This window comes from Telopea speciosissima, chromosome 3 (genome assembly GCF_018873765.1).
Source record: "Telopea speciosissima isolate NSW1024214 ecotype Mountain lineage chromosome 3, Tspe_v1, whole genome shotgun sequence".
Classification (NCBI taxonomy): Eukaryota; Viridiplantae; Streptophyta; class Magnoliopsida; order Proteales; family Proteaceae; genus Telopea; species Telopea speciosissima.
The window spans coordinates 32,862,392-32,881,765 of NC_057918.1; the positions used below are offsets into that span (position 1 = coordinate 32,862,392).

General features: G+C 42.3%; 1 protein-coding gene across 1 annotated transcript in view; it reads right to left on the reverse strand.

Moving 5' to 3' along the window:
• The window catches only part of LOC122655091 (phosphoglycerate kinase-like), a 52,597-nt gene that overhangs the window by 16,469 nt on the left and 16,754 nt on the right, over positions 1-19,374 (reverse strand). Inside the window, exon 7 of the mRNA XM_043849329.1 lies at positions 4,036-4,291. Coding sequence (XP_043705264.1) covers positions 4,036-4,291 — 256 coding nt within the window. The remainder of the gene's footprint in view (positions 1-4,035; positions 4,292-19,374) is intronic.

A 19,374-nucleotide genomic window follows, 5' to 3' on the forward strand; every position in this document is an offset into this window, starting at 1 on the left:
TAGGTTAGATGGATATGTGTTAGGACGCCAATTTAATTCGTTAGATGCTTTTGAGTTAGGATCCGTTAGTTTATTAGTTTAATTAGTTTAATTTAACACTTTAATTTGGTTCACTTTGTATTACTTTAAAGTGAGTAAAATAGGATGGCGTATATCTCCTCATATTCGACCCGTAGTTACGATTGACTCGTACGCTTGCGGTATTATTTTAATTCAAACAGTTCTCTCTTCCTCTCCCTCTCTTAGTGTTTGATCTTGGAGAAAGCTTGGGTTTTGAGTACCCTTATGTGTGGATGAGTTGGCTTGATTGTGTGGGAACGCCAAGCTTTGCGTAGTGTGTGGAACAACTGAGAAAGGGCTATCATCAGTTGGAGGTCTTGCATCTGTGAGACCCAGGTAACGATTGATTCCCCTGTTGTTCTAGATAATTTAATAGCAATCTCCATTGATAGAATAGATCCTACCATGCTTCCGCGGATCTATGATGATCGCCTTCAACATATAGCAATGGTATGATCACTCATAGTAGAAGCCATATGTTATGTTGGATAAATTTCATTATAAAGCACAAATGAAAAACGGAAGTAACAATCAGAGGAAGAATAAAAAATTGAACAGATGAAACATCACCACAGAGCATAAAAGATGGGTTTTTACTCATCTCACAAAATTCCTGATACCAACATCAAATACAAACAAAGAGAACACCGAGAAGAAGGAGAAGAAGAAGAAATACAACATTTTTAGAGCATTTCACCACATCATCAACATCCTTCTACTAAGCTGTTTGAGTTTAAAATAATACCGCAAGCGGACGGGTCAATCGTAGCTACGGGTCGAACACGAAGAGATGTACGCTACTCTATTTCACTAACTTTAAAGCAATGCAAAGTGAACCAAATTAATTAAAGTACTAAATTAAACTAATGATGATTAAACTAACACGCCCTAACTCACAAGCATCTAACAAAATTAAGCATCTAAGAGATTAAATTGACGTCTTAACACATGAGCATCTAACCTATCAAACTAACGCGAATTGGAAGGAATAAAAAATGCAGTCACAAACCACAACCACATAAAAAAAAAAAACAAAAGAAGAAGAAGGAGAATAAGATAGAAGAAGAGAGAATGAGATAGAAGAAGGAGAATGAGATAGAAGAGAGGGAGAATGAGATTAAGAGTTTAGAGAGTAAAAACCTGGATGTGCTTGAACCGGACTGAAATTGCTTCCTCTTCTAAATCTCCAAGTCTTGTCATCAACTTAGGAACTTAGACTAGAAAGCTTGAAACTAAACTAGAATTATTACAACCATATTGAAGACATAAAATTAAAGCATGAATTAAAAGCATTACAACCATGGAATTGAAAGCATGAAATCAAACTAGAACTTAGAAAGCCAAAATCTAGAAGAAGAGAAGAAGAACTAAAAACTGAATTAAAACTAAACTAAAACTAACTTAAAAACTGAACTAGAACTAACTAAAAAAATTAACTAGTTACAACCCAAAGGGCAATGGGTATTTATAGGGGGAAGAGGGGAGAGAGAAGAGGTAGGAGGTAGGAGAAATATTCCCTATATTCTCTTCTCCTTCCTCCTTTACATTACTTGAATCCTAAGAAAAAAGAGAAAAATAGAAACTAAGAGAAATAAAAATCCTAGCTACATAAACCTTCTATTTTTCAAAAAGTAACTTTCTAGTTTTAAACTTGTGCTTTCTTTTCTTTGTAGGTGTCTTCTCCAAACAATGAGATCAAGGCATCTTTGACTTTTCAACCTTCCATGGATGAGAGAATATTTTTCAAAATAAATCTATCCGTAGTAAAATTCCAAAAGTGCCATTGGAAAGTTGGAAGAGAGAGAAAGTGATGACTAGGCTTCCACTCAACAAATAAAATATCCATTATGTCCTTCAAAAAACGTGGAGCATGGGGTGCTTATATAGGCCTCACTATTGCATTTCTTGCAAAAAATCACCAAAATTTCGTCCAATTTGGAGTTTGGGAGCCCAAGATATCTCAAGTTGAAGTTGGACTGCTCCAGAGCCTTCCAAATGGAATCTTTCGGCTAACAGGAAAGATAACTTATGATAATTATGTTAAAACCCCTCAAATCTGAACTTATAACTTCTAATAATTGTGCTAAAGCCCCTCAAATCCAAACTTTCGCTTTACTTTGTCCCCGGCCGATTTTCAATAATTACGAACAAACCTCTATATCACATTGTTGAAGAGTTGAATCTACTACCTTGGAGATCAGTTTATTTGGGATAACAACAGTGTGTTCATGGTTATTGGTTGCAACTACGAATCTATTCAGTTGTGTGAAGCTTTTCTACTAGTTCATATCCAGCTTACTTTGAGAACTTGATCCGAGCATTGTTCTCTAATTCAGATCTGGTCCAAGTTTTTCTAGAAGCTTATTACATCAATTCTGCCCAGATATCTTCATCAGTTCTATTCAGCATGTGGGAGTTTATAGATTGGAGTTTTGCACACTGGTTCTTCCTTGTTTGAAGATTGCTCAAGCCTTGAAGATTGGAGCCTTTCCTTGCTTCAAATCAGATCTGTTTTCTTATTAGATCTGCAAATTGGAGTTTGGTGTTTCTCCCATGCAGGAGTTTCCATCCAAGAAGTTTGTTTGATCGATTGAAGAAGGTTGAAAATTGCTATGTTGCATTGTTTTTTCTCCATGATTCTTTATCCCACTGCCTTTTTCACTTTCCCATCTCCCATATCATACCTTTGGCATTTGCCCATAACTACTTTGAAAATTTATGGTATACTCTAATTTGCCATTCATTCTTTTTAATTACCCATAGCACCTTTGGAAAAATTCTAGAACATCATACTTTTGCCCTATTTCTTACATCATCTTCGTTATTTGTCCACATGTACTACTACACGTAAGGGGGGGGATTATGTAAAATACACCTGTAGACATTGCAGAACGCAAAACTTGCAAGAACATTGGTGCAAAACATAGAAGATTAGTGTTTCTCCACCATTGCCATTGGGTAATCTTTGTTATTGGGTTGAGTTTGCCGTAAGGGGGAGATTGAAGTATTGAGAGTATTGAAGATATTTGGTTGTTGCCTGCCTATTTGAGGATTATAGTGCCTATTTGAGGATTTATAGTTGGGTTGATTCAGTTGTTTCCGCTGCTTGCTGCCCTAGTTTTTCACTTCAAGATTTTACGTCACTATGACACTTTGAGATTCATCACTGGACAGCTATTGAAGATTGGTGAAAACTTTGTTGATCAAGTCTGCCCAGGTTTTGAAGATCAATTATTTCAAGTTCTTGAAGGTTTATTTGGGAGCTTCATTCATCCGTCTATGTGTCAAGCTGGAATGGAATTTGCTACAACTCTGTTACTCCCTATTTTGTTCAAGTTGGGCATTAGTGCCGTATATGCGCCAACTTGAGGGGGCGTGTTAGAATGTTGGAGTGTTAGCATTTTTTTTTCTTATTAGTTCAAGCTGGAGCTTCTTTACTTATTTGTATACTCCAGCTTGAGGGGGAGTGTTGGAATATGTACACCAGAATACCATAGGGGTATTCTGGTCTTTTGGGTGTTTTATTTATTCTTTATTTATGTATTTATGAGCAAGGGTAGAAATATAATTAGGGTTGTGATACTATTCACGTAAACAGTACGTGAACAGTGTCGTGAATAGTGTTTCCCCTTGTAATCTCTTTTATTATTATAAATAGAGAGCTTGACTGATCTCATTGATCATTCAAGCCATTCTCCCATTCTCGGTTCTGCTAACACTACCATAGAGATCTACTGGGTATTTCTACCCAACATTATGCCACTTGACTTAACTCCTTCATATACCATTATTCTGATGGGGAGAAGATAGATCAGGTTGATTTTCCCCAAGTTATCCTATGGTAGAAACCCATTGAACAATGAGTTCCGATCCATTGGGATGCATGACATGTGCTCCAACTCCTGATTTGAGTATTTTAAAATATTTTATTTCAGTTCTATAATGATAACAAATACTGATACGAGATAACCAAACATACCCTATCTAAAGCCGAGAGCCCTGGAAGCTTTCTTCCTCTAAGAAATTCCCACATAACGGCAGCGCTTGCAACAATATTGTAAACTGAGGGAGATCTTGCTGTCTCCATTATTGCTTTGGATGCAGCACTCCCAACAACAGTTACATCACAATCATTTTGAATTAATTTTTCAAGCAGCATCACCAACTTATATGTTCCATATGTATTCTCTCCTGTAGACCTGAATTTTAGTGGTCCAATCCACAAAATTTTCTGCAATTGAACAACTATAGATATTATGTCAGGTCTAAGAATGACATTTACAAAAGTATGCTAACTGCTAAGAGATGATTTTGCAAAAGAAAGCAAACATGAAAAAGGGAAAAGAAAAAGGTCAGTGGAAGATACAGTACAAGAACAAATTTACAGAATTTATGATCAAATTCTTGGTCTGAACCTGCGAGCTCATATCATGCAAGCTAAATTCAAATGCAATGACGTCTAAAGTAATCAAAGTGGGGGAAATTTAATACAAAGGGTGAGAATTGGGAGGCTATGTGCAGGTTACACACTAATCGAGAGGGTGATCTGGAATTAGTTCGTTAATCATTATAAATGATTGACCTACTGGAAGGAGTGCTTTAAAATTAAGTGAAATAGCCATCATTTTTCCTGATAACTTTCTTGTTAGAAACTGTTAAAACTAAATTAATGTGGGAATACTTTGACCAAGTTAATGGTTTCCCTTCTCCTAAATGGAAGTTAAAAACTTAAACTATTAAAGGTAAACACTAATTGCCTCTGCAATGACTATGCACAACTTATCATTTTTCTGATCATAGATTTTCTTTTGAGTTCTCAAGCCACTCCCATTTTTTTTAGATGGAGCAAAAGCTATGAATGTATTCATCTCCTGTGACATGTTTTGCTATAAATTCTCTTTCAATGTGACAAATGTTGTACCAGGAGTAGCAATGATTGGCTCAGTTGGTAGGGCTGACCTTCGACCATCTATTGCATGGCTCAGAACACCTACCCACTACCAGGACCCATACCACCAAATCACCTATGTTTTACAATATTTTATTAAATGACCAAATGAATTACTTTAACTGTACTGACCAAACATCGTGGACCAAACTAGACTGAACCCACAGAAGAACAACAATTGACCAGGGGGTTATGGTGTGTCCTACCCTACCATGTGCTACCTTGGCCGGGCCATATCCATTTAACAAATATATGGTTTTAAGATTCAAGGACAAAACTCTCTTTGTCTACTCTAACAGCCCTACCACGCCCAACCCATATATAAACTGGGCTCAACCCAAAGATTGAGCCCAGATAAATGTGGCAATATTTTCTTAATCATCTATTTCTTCTGTTTCTCCTTCTTTTCAATCTCTTCCCTGCAAAATTTTCTCTTACATATCCTTGATATGGCTTTGTAGTAATTTAAGGATGCTGGTAGATTCTGTACTAGTGTTGAAGAAAGAGATTGTCAATATCGTTTTGCGCTTACGCACCCCAGATAGGATTGGATGAGAGTAGTAAGCACCAATTTTGGGACCACTTGGATGATTTAATGCAGGGTTTTGGCCAAGATGAAAAGATTATTATTGGAGGTGACCTGAATGGCCATGTTGGCAGCAATTGTAGGAGCTATGAAGGTATCCATGGAGGCTTCGGGGTTGGGGAGAGGAATGAGGAGGGGACCTCAATCCTAGACTTTGAGGTAGCTTATGATCTATCCATTGTGAACACTTCCTTTGAAAAAAGAGAGGAACACTTAGTTACCTACAAAAGTGGGACCCATACCAGTCAAATAGATTTCTTCCTAAGTAGAAAAGATGACAAAATGTTGTGTAAGGATTGTATGGTTATTCCTGGGGAGAGTCTAACCACCCAACATAGACTGGTGGTCCTGGATATGTGACTCAGTACACTGAAGCGTAGGAAGAGATAAACTATGTACCATAAGATAAGATGGTGGAGACTAAAAGGGGAGTCCCTAGGCACATTTACTGAAAATTTGGTCAAATAAAAAAGTGGACTTTGAAGGAGACACCAATGTGATGTGGAACAAGATGATGACTTGTAATAAGAGAGTTGCCAAAGAAGTTCTAGGGGAAGCAAAGGGTAGGCATCAGGAGTTAGGTTTTATGAATAGATAGATACAAGTAGTAAGGTAAGATTCACAGGTGAAGAAGAGAGGAGAAGAGAAGAAGAAGAAAAGGGTTTGGAGAGAAAACGATTATGTGTGTTGAGAGTTTCTCAACACACATATTAACTTCATTAATAACTTCTAGAATTACACTGACCTCCCTAAGGAGGTAAATGGAAATAAGGAAAGAAAAGGAAAAATACAACTTAAGTCATGTCTTATAACAAGACAGTGACAGAACTACCCTTATAAAAAATACTAACAACTCTAACTGTTAGATATATGGCCAGAATACCGTGGGGGGTATTCTGGACCTTTTCTTTGTTATTTTATTAGTTTTGTATTATGTGGTTGAGTCCCACATTGCTCATGTACATATTTTACTATTCTATTATTCTTATAAATAAGAAGGTGCTTGGGATGAATTAACCATCCAAGCATAGAGTTCTAATTCAGATCCACTTAACATGGTATCAGAGATGGTTATGAATTAGAACCATCCACGATTCCCTCCCCTTCTCTAATTCTCGATCTCTCTTCTGTTCTCTTCTCTCCTCTTCTTTCCTCTGTTTTGCATTGTTCTTCTTTGTCCCACAGGGCAGCACTGATGAGGTGATCTATTGATCCAGCTGCTGCCCTCCCTTGTTACCTCACTTCATGATATGAAGAATTGATCGATAAGGTGCTGCCCTCCTTTGCTGTGACTATTGAAGACTTCAGCCTTCATTGGACAGATTCACACTATATTACAAGGATTTTGTTCACTATATTGGAGCTTCAGACCTGCGGCAGATCAGTATTCCAGCACCTACATCAAGTTCCAGCCCTCAAGATCGATATCTCTTCACACTTTCAGGGTTTTTTTCAAAACCCTGACAATTGTCGATCTTGGGGTTCCACTTATCAGCTTAATTCTGATTTTTGAGGAGTGCTTCACATCTGTTCAAGTGTCCTTCGACCGCAATTTCAGCCTCATACAGTCATTTTTCAGGCCTCACATCATCTTATCGATTTCAGCAATTTGGGTTTTTTCAAAACCCCGAAAATATCGATCTCAAGGTTTTCTCTGGCTGCTGTTGCTGATTCTTGGAGACACTTATTCCTTCATTATTAGAGGGCTTTCATCCTTGTTTCAGCCCTTAACTTGGAGGTGTTCTTGGTTTTCTCTCACAACAGCCCTCTTCTCCGATTTGGGATTCTTCACTGTCTCCATGGGTGACTCTGTGGATTCGACTACTACTTATGTTGGTGATGGAAACAGCAAACCAGAGTATCATGGACAAGATCAGGGTTTATGATTTCTTGGCAGGATTAAATGTGGAGTATGATTAGATTCGGGTTCAAGTGTTGGGTCACAAGCCTTTTCCCACACTTGAACAGTCATATGCCCTAGTCTCCTCTAAAGAAAACCGTAGGGCTGCCATGTTGCACCCTCCTATTACTGATAGATCAGCTCTCCAGGCTGCTGCCCCTGCCACTCCTGCACCTAGTGGCATTGCTTCTCTTGGTGATTCTACTACAGGGTCTGTTGTTTGTGAGTACTGTCACAAACCTTACCACACCAAGGAGAAGTGCTGGAAACTTCATGGGAAACCGGCTGATTTTGAAGCTAAAAGGGCTGCCAAGACAAAGATAAAGACAAAGACCAAGGCCCATCAGACTGAGACTGTTACTGCAACTCCTGCTACTGACACTGGTCTATCCCAGGATGATCTACAGGCCCTCCTACATATGCTCGGGACTTCCGCCGCTCGCCTCTACTACATCGCTCATCGCCAATTCCTCGGCTCCTTGAGTTCACACTTTGCCCGGTCGGGTATTCCATTTGTAGGTCATTGTGCTTCTGTGGCTTCCCATCCTTGGATCATAGATTCTGGAGCTACAGATCATATGACCGGTTCCTCTAGTCTGTTTCACAGATATTCTCCCATTTCTGGGAAAGATAAGGTCAAAGTGGCTGATGGGTCCCTTTCTTCAATATCTGGAAAAGGACTCATCAACTGCACTTCCTCTCTTCCCTTGTCTTCTGTTTTACATATTCCTAATTTTACTACTAACCTTCTTTCCATTAGTAGTATTACTCGTGATCTTAACTGCAAAGTCACTTTTTTTCCATCTCATTGTGTGTTTCAGGATCTGGCCTCTGGGAAGACGATTGGATTGGGTAAAGTGCATGGTGGCTTGTACCTGCTTGATGACGGTCGCTTCTCTCCACCACCATTGCCTTCTCCGCTACATCAGAACTCCTTGGTCTCTTCTGAACTTTACCAGTGGCACTCTCGGTTAGGTCACCCCCCCTTTCGGAATTTTAGCTCATTTATTTCCTAGTTTGGTCACCCTACATACTAAGGATGACTTTTTTTGTGAGGCTTGTGTTCTGGCCAAACAGACACGTTCAAATTATCCTATTTCAAATAAAAGGAGTTCTTCTTGTTTTAATTTGGTACATTCTGATGTTTGGGGCCTAGTCGCAAGCCCTCTATTTCTGGTCATCGCTGGTTTGTCTCTTTTATTGATTGTCATTCTCGGAACACTTGGGTATATCTTTTGCACACTAAAAATCAGGTTTTCTCATGTTTTCAGCATTTTCATAAGATGATTCAAACTCAGTTCCAGGCTACTCTCCAAATATTGAGAAGTGATAATGGAACCGAGTTTACTGAATCATAATTTCAAAAATATTTGGCTGATCATGGCATTATTCACCAAACTAGTTGTGTTGATACCCCTGCCCAGAATGGTGTGGCAGAAAGAAAAAACCGCCATTTGTTGGAAATGGCCCGGGCTTTGATGTTTGGGAGGAATGTTCCTTCTCAATATTGGGGGGATGCGGTTCTCACTGCCGCCTATCTCATCAATAGGCTCCCTTCTCGGGTTCTTAATTCCCATACCCCCTCTGATATTTTACTGGGCCATTCCTCCTTTATTGTCCCTCCCAAAGTATTTGGGTGTGTGTGTTATGCTAGGGATACCAGATCTCCAGGCAAGCTTGAGCCTCGTGGGCTCCGTTGTATTTTCTTGGGTTATTCTCCAACCCAGAAAGGTTATAAGTGTTACCATCCCCCTTCCCGTCGTACCTTGGTGAGTATGGATGCTGTTTTCCATGAGACCCTTTCTTATTATTCTTCACCACCTCTTCAAGGGGCGAGTTCTAGTGAAGATGTGCCCTTTGAGATTCCTCCACTAGAGGTTCCTCTGGCTGCTGTCCAGCCTCCTTTGACTGATGCCCCACTTCCTTTGGATGATGTCCAACGTCCTCCGGCTGTTCTTCCCTTACCTAATGGGAATCCTTTACAGGGGGAGACCATAGAAAATAGTGTTGTTAATGTTCCTATTCAGGGGGAGCTGACTCCAGTCCAGAGAACTATTGGTGAATTTCAGAAGAGAGTTAACAATTCCAACATACTCACCTATACCAGGGGCAGAACCAATAGAGGGCAGTTGCAATCCACTTTAGCACCAATACCCATCCAATTGCCGGCTCCAGATCCAGATCCTCCATCTCCTGGTAATCCCTCTTCTTCCGACCTACCTATTGCTCACCGCAAAGGTACTAGGACTTGTACTTTACATCCCATATCTCGTGTTGTTTCTTATAAATCTCTTTCTCCATCTTTTCGTGCTTTTGTATCTTCTCTTTCTTCTGTTTCGATTCCTAAAACTTGGCAGGAAGCATCTACAGATGGAAAGTGGAAGGCAGCAATGTTGGAAGAAATGAGAGCACTACATAAAAATAATACATGGGAGCTTATGACTCTTCCTCCGGGAAAGAAACCAGTTGGATGTAGATGGGTCTTCGTGGTCAAACAGAAGGCTGATGGTTCTGTGGATCGATATAAGGCACGTCTGGTTGCAAAGGGGTTCACTCAAACTTATGGAGTTGACTATCAGGAGACCTTTGCACCAGTGGTGAAGCTCAACTCTGGTCGGGTGCTATTATCTTGTGCTATAAATCTTGGGTGGGATCTTCAACAGTTAGATGTCAAGAATGCCTTCCTCCATGGGGAGCTTGAGGAGGAGGTATATATGGACATTCCACCAGGCTTCTCTGATGACAGGACCAAGGGCAAGGTCTGTAGACTGAAGCGTGCACTTTATGGGCTGAAACAATACCTAGGGCATGGTTTGGCAGATTTCACAAGGCTATGATTTCAGCAGGTTATAGGCAGAGTAATGCTGATCACACTTTGTTTATCAGACGAGTTGGTGACAAGGTAACTCTTCTCATAGTCTATGTGGATGATATTGTGGTCACTGGTAATGATGGTGATGCTATCAGGGATTTGAAGCTCCTCCTTGGCCGTGAGTTTGAGGTCAAAGATCTTGGTCCTCTGAAATATTTTCTAGGGATAGAAGTTGCTCGCTCTTCAAAGGGCATCTTTCTTTCTCAAAGAAAATATGTCCTTGATCTATTGACTAACACAGGGCTGCTAGGCTGTCATCCTTCAGATACTCCTATGGAAGCTACTACAAAACTTAGGGAGAAAGAGGGTGAGCCTGTTGACAAGGGTATTTATCAGCGGTTAGTGGGCAAGTTAATCTACCTTTCTCACACACGACCTGACATTGCAGTTGCTGTGAGTTTGGTGAGCCAGTTCATGCATGATCCCTATTCCTCTCATATGGATGCAGTCCGTCGTATTTTGAGGTATTTGAAGTCTGCTCCAGGAAAGGGAATCCTTCTATCTCCCACGGGTCACCTTAAGATTGAAGCCTATACTGATTCCGATTGGGCTGGTTCTCCTGACAGGAAATCTATCTCTGGTTACTGTTCCTTTGTTGGTGGGAACCTTGTCACATGGCGTAGCAAGAAGCTGAATGTTGTGGCCAGGTCCAGTGCTGAAGCCGAGTTTCGTGCGATGACCCAAGGAATTTGTGAACTTCTATGGCTTAGAGGATTATTACAGGATATCGGTGTTGCTATCCATCTTCCCATGATGCTTTATTGTGACAATAAAGCAGCCATTAGCATTGCTCATAACCCTGTCTAGCATGATCGTACTAAGCACATGGAGGTTGACCGACATTTCATCAAGGAAAAGCTTGAGGCCGGCCTCATTTGTGTTCCTTTTGTGAAGTCTACTGATCAACTGGCTGATGTGTTCACTAAGGGACTGAGTAGCAAGCTGTTTCATCCTATCTTAGTCAAGTTGGGCATGCATGATATATATGCTCCAACTTGAGGGGGAGTGTTAGATATATGGCCAGAATATCGTGGGGGGTATTCTGGACCTTTTCTTTGTTATTTTGTTAGTTTTGTATTATGTGGTTTAGTCCCACATTGCTCATGTACATATTTTACTATTCTATTATTCTTATAAATAAGAAGGTGCTTGGGATGAATTAATCATCCAAGCATAGAGTTCTAATTCAGATCCACTTAACACTAACACTCCCCCTCAAGCTAGAGAATAAATGTCATACATTCCCAGCTTGCTCAATAAGGTACTGAATAGACCAAGAATGAGACCCTTGGTGAAAATATCTGCTATTTGATCACCTGTCTTCACAAAAGGAGTACAAATGCAACCAGAATCCAGCTTCTCTTTGATGAAGTGTCGATCAACCTCAATATGTTTGGTTCGATCATGTTGAACCGAATTATGGGCAATACTTATAGCAGCCTTGTTGTCACAATAAAGTCTTATTGGGCCCTCAGTGTCAAAACGCAAGTCTTGAAGTAGTCTCTTCAGCCATTTAAGTTCACACATTCCATGAGCCATGGCTCTAAACTCTGCCTCCGTACTGGATCTAGCTACAACTGGATGCTTCTTGCTCCTCCAGGTAACTAGATTACCACCCACAAAAGTGCAGTACCCAGAAGTAGATCTCCTGTCAGAGACTGAACTGACCCAATCAGCATTTGTGTAACCCTCAATCTACAAATGGTCATGCTTGGCAAATAGAAGACCCTTTCCTGGGTAGGATTTCAAGTACCTGATGATGCGATACACTACATCCAAATGTCCACTCCTGGGAGCATGCATGAACTGACTCACCACCCCAACTGCATAAGTGATGTCTGGTCGAATCAAGGAGAGATAGATTAGTTTCCCAACTAATCTTTGATACTTGCCTGCATCTATGAGAGGAGAACCACATTCATCACCAAGCTTATGATTTGGATCAATGGGGGAAGTTGCTAGTTTGCACACCATCATGCCTGTCTCTTTCAGAAGGTCCAAGACAAATTTCCTCTAGCAGATGTTGATTCCTTTCCTTGATCTAGATACTTCAATACCCAAGAAGTATTTCAAGAGTCCAAGGTCTTTGATCTCAAACTGTTAATCTCAGCCACATCATTCCCAATTACCACAATGTCATCAACAAAGACAATGAGGGCTGTAACTGTACCATTACCTCTCTTGATAAACAAGGTGTGGTCAGCTTGACTTTGATAATATCCATTCTCCAAGATGGTTTGTCTAAATCTCTCAAACCAGGCCTTAGGAGACTGCTTGAGGCCATAAAGAGCTTTCTTTAAGAGGCACACTTTCCCTTCAGCTGAGGGACACTTAAAACCAGGTGGGGGCTACATGTATACTTCTTCTGCTAAGTCTCCATGAAGAAATGCATTCTTCACATCTAACTGGTACATAGGCCAATCTTTATTGGTTGCTACTGACAGAAGAACTCTGATTGAGTTATGCTTGGCTACAGGGGCAAAGGTCTCTTGATAGTCAATACCATACACTTGACTATATCCTTTTGCAACTAGCCGAGCTTTGTATCTTTCCATTGTACCATCTGATTTATACTTGATGGTATAAATCCATCTGCATCCAACTGGAATTCTCCCTTTGGGAAGATCAACCAGTGTCCAAGTATTGTTCTTCTCTAGAGCCACCATTTCCTCAGACATTGCTTACATCCACTTAGGATCGAATAAGGCCTCTGTGACATTTTTGGGAATGGAAGAAGACTCAAGAGCAGTGGAAAAGGCAATACCTGAAGGAGAAATAGAGTCATAGGAAACAAACTGGGCTATGGGTTAGTACAGGCTCTCTTCCCCTTTCTCATAGCAATGGGAAGATCTAATTCAGAAGGAGAAGTATTACCTAACTGAGGAGGATGAGACTAAGGATGTGGATCCAAAGAGGGGTTTTGGCAGGGTTGCTTCCCTTTTCCCTTCAACAAGCATTTACCCCTTGTGAATACAACATCTTTGAATCTTATTCCCTTGTATTCTTTTTTTCTGCTAGCATCACCACCACTACTAACATCAATATCAACAACACCATCAGCATCAACAACATCCACTTCTTCGTATTTTCCAATATCAAATAGGAATGGGGAAGTGGAGGTAGGTAAGGGAAATAGAAAAGGAATGACATCAGCATCCTGTTCATTTCTAGTACTCCCCTTTGAGGAGGATGCTGAGGAGAAGAAAAGTAAGGAAGAGACTCAAAGGTGACATCTTTGGAGAGAAGTCGCCTTCGGGAAGGAGGACGGTAGCACATATACCCTTTGGTTGAATCGGAGTAGCCCAAGAAGATGCACTTGAGAGCTTTGGGATCAAGCTTGGTGCAGGCTGATTTGTTGACATGGACATAACAAACACAACCAAAGACTTTTGGAGACAAAGAGAAGGCTGAGAATTGAGGAGAAAGGAGAGCTAGGGAAGATTTGGAGCTAAGAAGTAGAGATGGCATCTGGTTAATAAGGAAGGCAGTGGCAAGAAGTGTATCAGACCAAAATGCCTTAGGCACATGCATACCAAAGAGAAGACTCCTGGTGATTTCCAACAAGTGGCGGTTTATTCTCTCAGCCACCCCATTTTGTTGAGGGGTGTCAACACATACCAATTGATGGATCATCCCATTATCAGTAAAAAACTGTTGGAGCCCCCCATATATGTATTCACCCCCCTTGTCCAACCTAACAATTTGAATTCGAGTACCAAATTGAGTGCTGATAAATTGATAAAAATTCTTAAAAGCATCACAAACATCACTTTTTTGTTTCAACAGGACAGTCCAAGTGGACCTAGAATAGTCATCAACAAATGAAACAAAGTAACGGAATCTAGATAAAGAAGTAGTGGGAAAAGGATGTTACCGGATGGCTCTCCCTCCCCCCTGTGAAACTGCCTGAACTCGCCCCCCAATGTCCGACCACCCTGGGGTGGTGCCACCACCTCCCAGGGCACCCCCTGATCCTAGGCCTTGGTCCTCCCTTTTCTCAAACCTAAGCCCCTCATCTAGTGATGGCTTTCCCCTCCACTTTGTTCGTCCTACCATCATCGGTGGCTCCAAAGCAGCCCACTATGAAGCTGATCTCCTTTGTCTTGAAGCTAAGAAATGGTGTAACTGCCTTGTAGGGCATTTTATGGGATCTCGACCCCTATTCGCTCTTGTCAAAGCTTCCCTTCTGAAGCAATGGAAAATAAAGAGTGGTTTTGAAACCTACCTGCTAGACAATGGAGTCTTCATCTTCAAGTTTGCTAAAGTAGAAGACAAAGGCAGAGTTCTGGATGGAGGCCCTTGGAATGTTGGAAGAAAACCTATCTTCCTCCGCCAATGGAATCGCTACCTCCAGCAGCAACGCCTCGACCTCAGCTCGCTCCCTCTCTGGGGCTCCCTCCCTAGGCTCCCTTTGCATTTCTGGTGTGAGGAGGGCCTTAGCGTTATTGGCTCGGTCCTTGGAAACCCTCTCTATTCCGACGGCATAACCAAACTCCAGGATCGTCTCGCCTTCGCCAGAATTTGTGTGGAAGTTTCGGCAGATGATCCCTTGCGAGCGGCCATCCTTGTTGTTGATGACGAAGGGTTCTCCTTCAACCAGGCTGTCCACTTCGAATGGACCCCTCCTCAGTGTTTATCCTGCAAGTTGTTTGGCCATTCGACCGAAAATTGCCCTGCTGCTGGGCGTGGAGCCTCCGCTGAAGATCCCTCTACAGAAGAAGCCTCCTCTGTTCCACCTTCTTCTTGTGAGAATCCCATCCATGCCTTGGAGTTCTGCCCCAGCCTGTTGCCCAGCAGTACCTCAGTCGAGGTCCCTGGCTTGACAATCTTTTCTCCTGCTACGACGGTTTGCAGTCACCCCATCGTGGATGGGGAAGGAATCGAGACCACTGTCGTCCCTGTTGTGACCGGAGTAGCAAGCCCCATAATCGCGGCTCCAGTTCTCCCTGCTGCTACCGGAGTAGAAGTCCTTGACTCTTCTTCGCTAGTTGCTGCTCTTCCCAACCTCCACCGTGGTCGGGGAAGAAGCCGCCACCGTATATCTCATCGGAAAGGTCTCCCAGCTTCGATCTCTCCTCGCCGGTCTTCTCCCTCTGTCCCATTGGACCTCCCTGCAACAGCAAGGTCAAACAGGTTCTCCATTCTCTAGTCTGCCAGCCTTTGCAACAATGTCTCCTCCTCCCCCGATGCGCTGACCTCCTCTCTGCCTGCAGCTCCTGTAGCCCTTGTTGAATCTGCCATCCCTTCTGTCTCTGTTGAGTCTGTCGCCCCTTTGCAGGTTTCCCCTTCGCCTATCGGTATCTCTGCCTTCCTCAAATCGCTGCCTAAGGGATTTTTATCCCCTAGGCCCTCTCTCTCCTCGATTTCTCCTCCTACCGATGTGGTCCCCCTCCCAATAGACGTGGTCCCCCTTTCAATCGATGTGGTCCCCACTGCGTCTTCTTCTCCCTTATCCTCTCCCTCTCTCGCCCAGTCCTCCTCGGGTCCAATTGGTCCTAATTCCTCTCTGGCCCAGTCCTCTCTCTACTCCTCTCAAGCTGGCCCATTGGGTCCCAACGTGCTTGTCCCCTCCAACCCCTCTTCCCTTAATTTTTCCCGTCTTCCCCTCCCTTCCGCTTCTCAGTCTCCCCTCGTTTTTCGTCGCCGTAATCCCAGCTCCCATCCTTTCACTAGGAAGTGTCCTTACATTTCTTACTCCCTACATGGCCCTAAGTTGGATTCATCCCTCAATTCTGATTCTAGAATTTTCAATTTAAGTGGTGAGCCTATTGACCCGGGTTAGTGGGTCCTCTTTGAGCGGGGTTTGGCTCTTCTGTTTTGGTTGGGCTGGCGCTTTGTTCTTTGGTGCGCTTTTGGTTGGGCTTTGGCCTTTGTTTTGTCCTTGCCTTTTGGTAGGGCTTAGTGTTGCCTTTACTTGTATCTCCCCCCCCCCTTTTTTCTCCCCCCTTTGGTAATTGAATTATTTATTCATCCAAAAAAAAAAAAAAGTATTGGGAAAGGCCCCCAAACATCAGAATGAATAAGAGAAAAAGGAACAGTGGATCTATTACCATGATAAGGATAAGATGTGCGGCAATGTTTAGCAAAAATACATGATTCACACTGAAAAACATAAGAAGAAGGAAAAGAAGTAAACAAATGGGGTAATTGTCTCCTCATAACAACAAAAGAGGGATGACCCAAATGTTGATGCCAAAGCACTACAGACTCCAAAGTACTACGGTCACTTCGACCACAAACATAAGCTGCAGCAGTAGATGAATCAGGTAACCGTGGTTCCAGATGATAGAGTCCTCCTTTATCAGTCCCACTGCCAATAACCCTCTTTGTCTCCAAATCCTAAAAAAGACAATAGGAAGAAAAGAAAGTGACACAGCAATTTAAGGATTTGGTTAGGTGACTCACTGATAATAGGTTCGTAGCAAAATCAGGGACATGAAGGACAAACTCAAGGGAAATAGAAGGAGTAACTCTCACATTAACCTTACCAGAGACAGAAGAAAGGGAACCATCAGCAACCCTTACCTTGTCTAGGCCAGAGCAAATGGAATAGGAATCATAATACTGTGACATACTAGTCATGTGGTCAGAGGCGCCTGAATCAATAATCCAAATGGGAGCAGTGGACAAGGCAGACGAGACCTGTAGAGCTGAGGCAGAAGAAGCTTACCCCCCAGAGGTAACACCAATAGCTGACCATCCGAGGTGAGACATCAGCTGGTGGATGGCTGCAATATCATCTTGTGAAAGGGAATTAGGAGCAGGCTAGGGTCCAAATGTCACAGAGTGAGCCCTAGCTCCCCCTTGCTTGCCACCACGGGCACCAGATGAACCACCACGCATACCAGGGGGCTGCCCATGAAGGTCCCAACACCTATCCTTGGTGTGTCCCAGTTTTGCACAGTGATCACATTTAAATCTCTCACGGTGATCACCAGTTGGCCCTTGGCCTTTCCCCCCACTTTTCCAGTCTCTGTGGGAACTAGAAACAAGAACAGATCACTCCGTAGATGGTGCAGTATCCATAGTTGTTCTCCTGGTTTCTTCACTTTGCAAGTAACTACATACTTCATCCAAGGATGGAAAGGGAGACCTCCCTAGGATCTGCAGATGAATGGGCTCATACTCTGGATTGAGCCTACCAAGTAGAGAAAAAATCCTCTCAACCTCCTGATTCTTGTAAACCTTGACTTCATCTTCAGAGTTGGACAGTCGAAGATACTTGCAGTGATCATATTCCTGCCACAAGCTGACAACAGTGTTGTAGTAGTCAAAGATGCTCCTATCACCCTGCTTCATATTGGTGACCTTTTGGTGAATTTGGTACACCTTTGCATAGTCACCAACTCGATCAAAGGTACGGGCAACATTGTCCCACATATCCTTGGCAATCTCCTTATCCATAAATCTCCTACTGCTCTCAGGTTTCATGGAGAAAACCAACCAAGTCATAACTATGGAGTTCTCAGTCTCCCATTTTAGATATCCTGGATCAGTAGTAGCAAGCTCCTTAATAGAACCATTGATATACCCCAACTTTCCCCTACTTCTCAGGGACATCTTCACAGAACGAGACCAGTCCAAGTAGTTGGTATTGTCCAACTTTACAACAAAGATTTGGGTGTTGGGGTTATCGAAAGAAGCCACAGTTGGAGAACCACTACTTAGGCTGCTAGCAGTTGGTCCAGTGACCTCAGAATCATTCCCAGTCATGGTGGATGTGGTCCCAAAAAATACTCAACACAGCAGAATAGTGCCTTGCACAACTGACAAATGGGGAGTAAAACACTCTACCCAAATACAAGGAAGTAATCCAGCAAACACACAAGGAAGTAGTTCAGCAAATAGGGCAGCTCAAAGAAAATGATTGCACACAGTCCAGCCAACAACCGAAGCGATAACAATCACCAACAGTTCAGTTAACAAACAAACCGAAAGTGGATCTTGAGGAGCACCAATGATTCAAGCTATGCTCCTCAATCAAAGGCATTTAACAACACGGCTGTTGGGGGTCTGAAAGAGGACCCTTAGGCGATCCAAAAGCTTAATTTCTCATCCCAAGTGGTGGAGAGATGAGAGAGAGATGAGCAGAATACTCTACAGCTGGCAGTAATGCTCTGTCAAGCTTCTAGGGCTTCAAATGCATTCCACGAGCTAGAAAACTCCCTCCATTACTGTTGGGTTGAAAGAAACAACTCCAAAGAATGTTGTATAGTTGATATTTCACATAATACAGCCTCTAATGGAACCCTCTACCTTTCTAGGGTTCCAAGAAGAGGTGAAATAGACCAACCGAGCCTTAGTCGATTCTCAAACCAGTGAAAGACTGCTCAAATACCAAGTTAGGTTTTATGAATAGATAGATACAAGTAGTAGGGCAAGATTCACAGGTGAAGAAGAGAGGAGAAGAGAAGAAGAAGAAAAGGGTTTGGAGAGAAAACGATTATGTGTGTTGAGAGTTTCTCAACACACATATTAACTTCATTAATAACTTCTAGAATTACACTGACCTCCCTAAGGAGGTAAATGGAAATAAGGAAAGAAAAGGAAAAAATACAACTTAAGTCATGTCTTATAAAAAGACAGTGACAGAACTTTTTTTTTTTTTTTTTACCCCGAACATTACCTGGGACCCGGGCCAGCCCCTAGCATTTTATCAATTTCCAAAAAGAATGAAAGAATACAAGGGGGGGAAATACCACCTTACCCCAACCCAAGGAGCACAAGGCTCTTATAGGCCTCTCTAAGCTAAACCTCTCCAATCCCATACAGAAGTAAAAAAACAAAACACAAAGAATTAGTGTCTGAGAACAGGCAGTCCTGCCTTGTCTTCCCTAAGGATTCTTTGAAGATCCCCCATGGGCAGGCCGCCCTGGTGGAAGGTGCAAGAGGACCCAGTATCACAAGCATGATTAGCCAACCAATCAGCCGCTCTGTTACTTTCGCGATAAGCAAAGGTCACCCTAGCACGAGTATGGGAACCTAGAGTCAAGACCTCCTGGAACCAG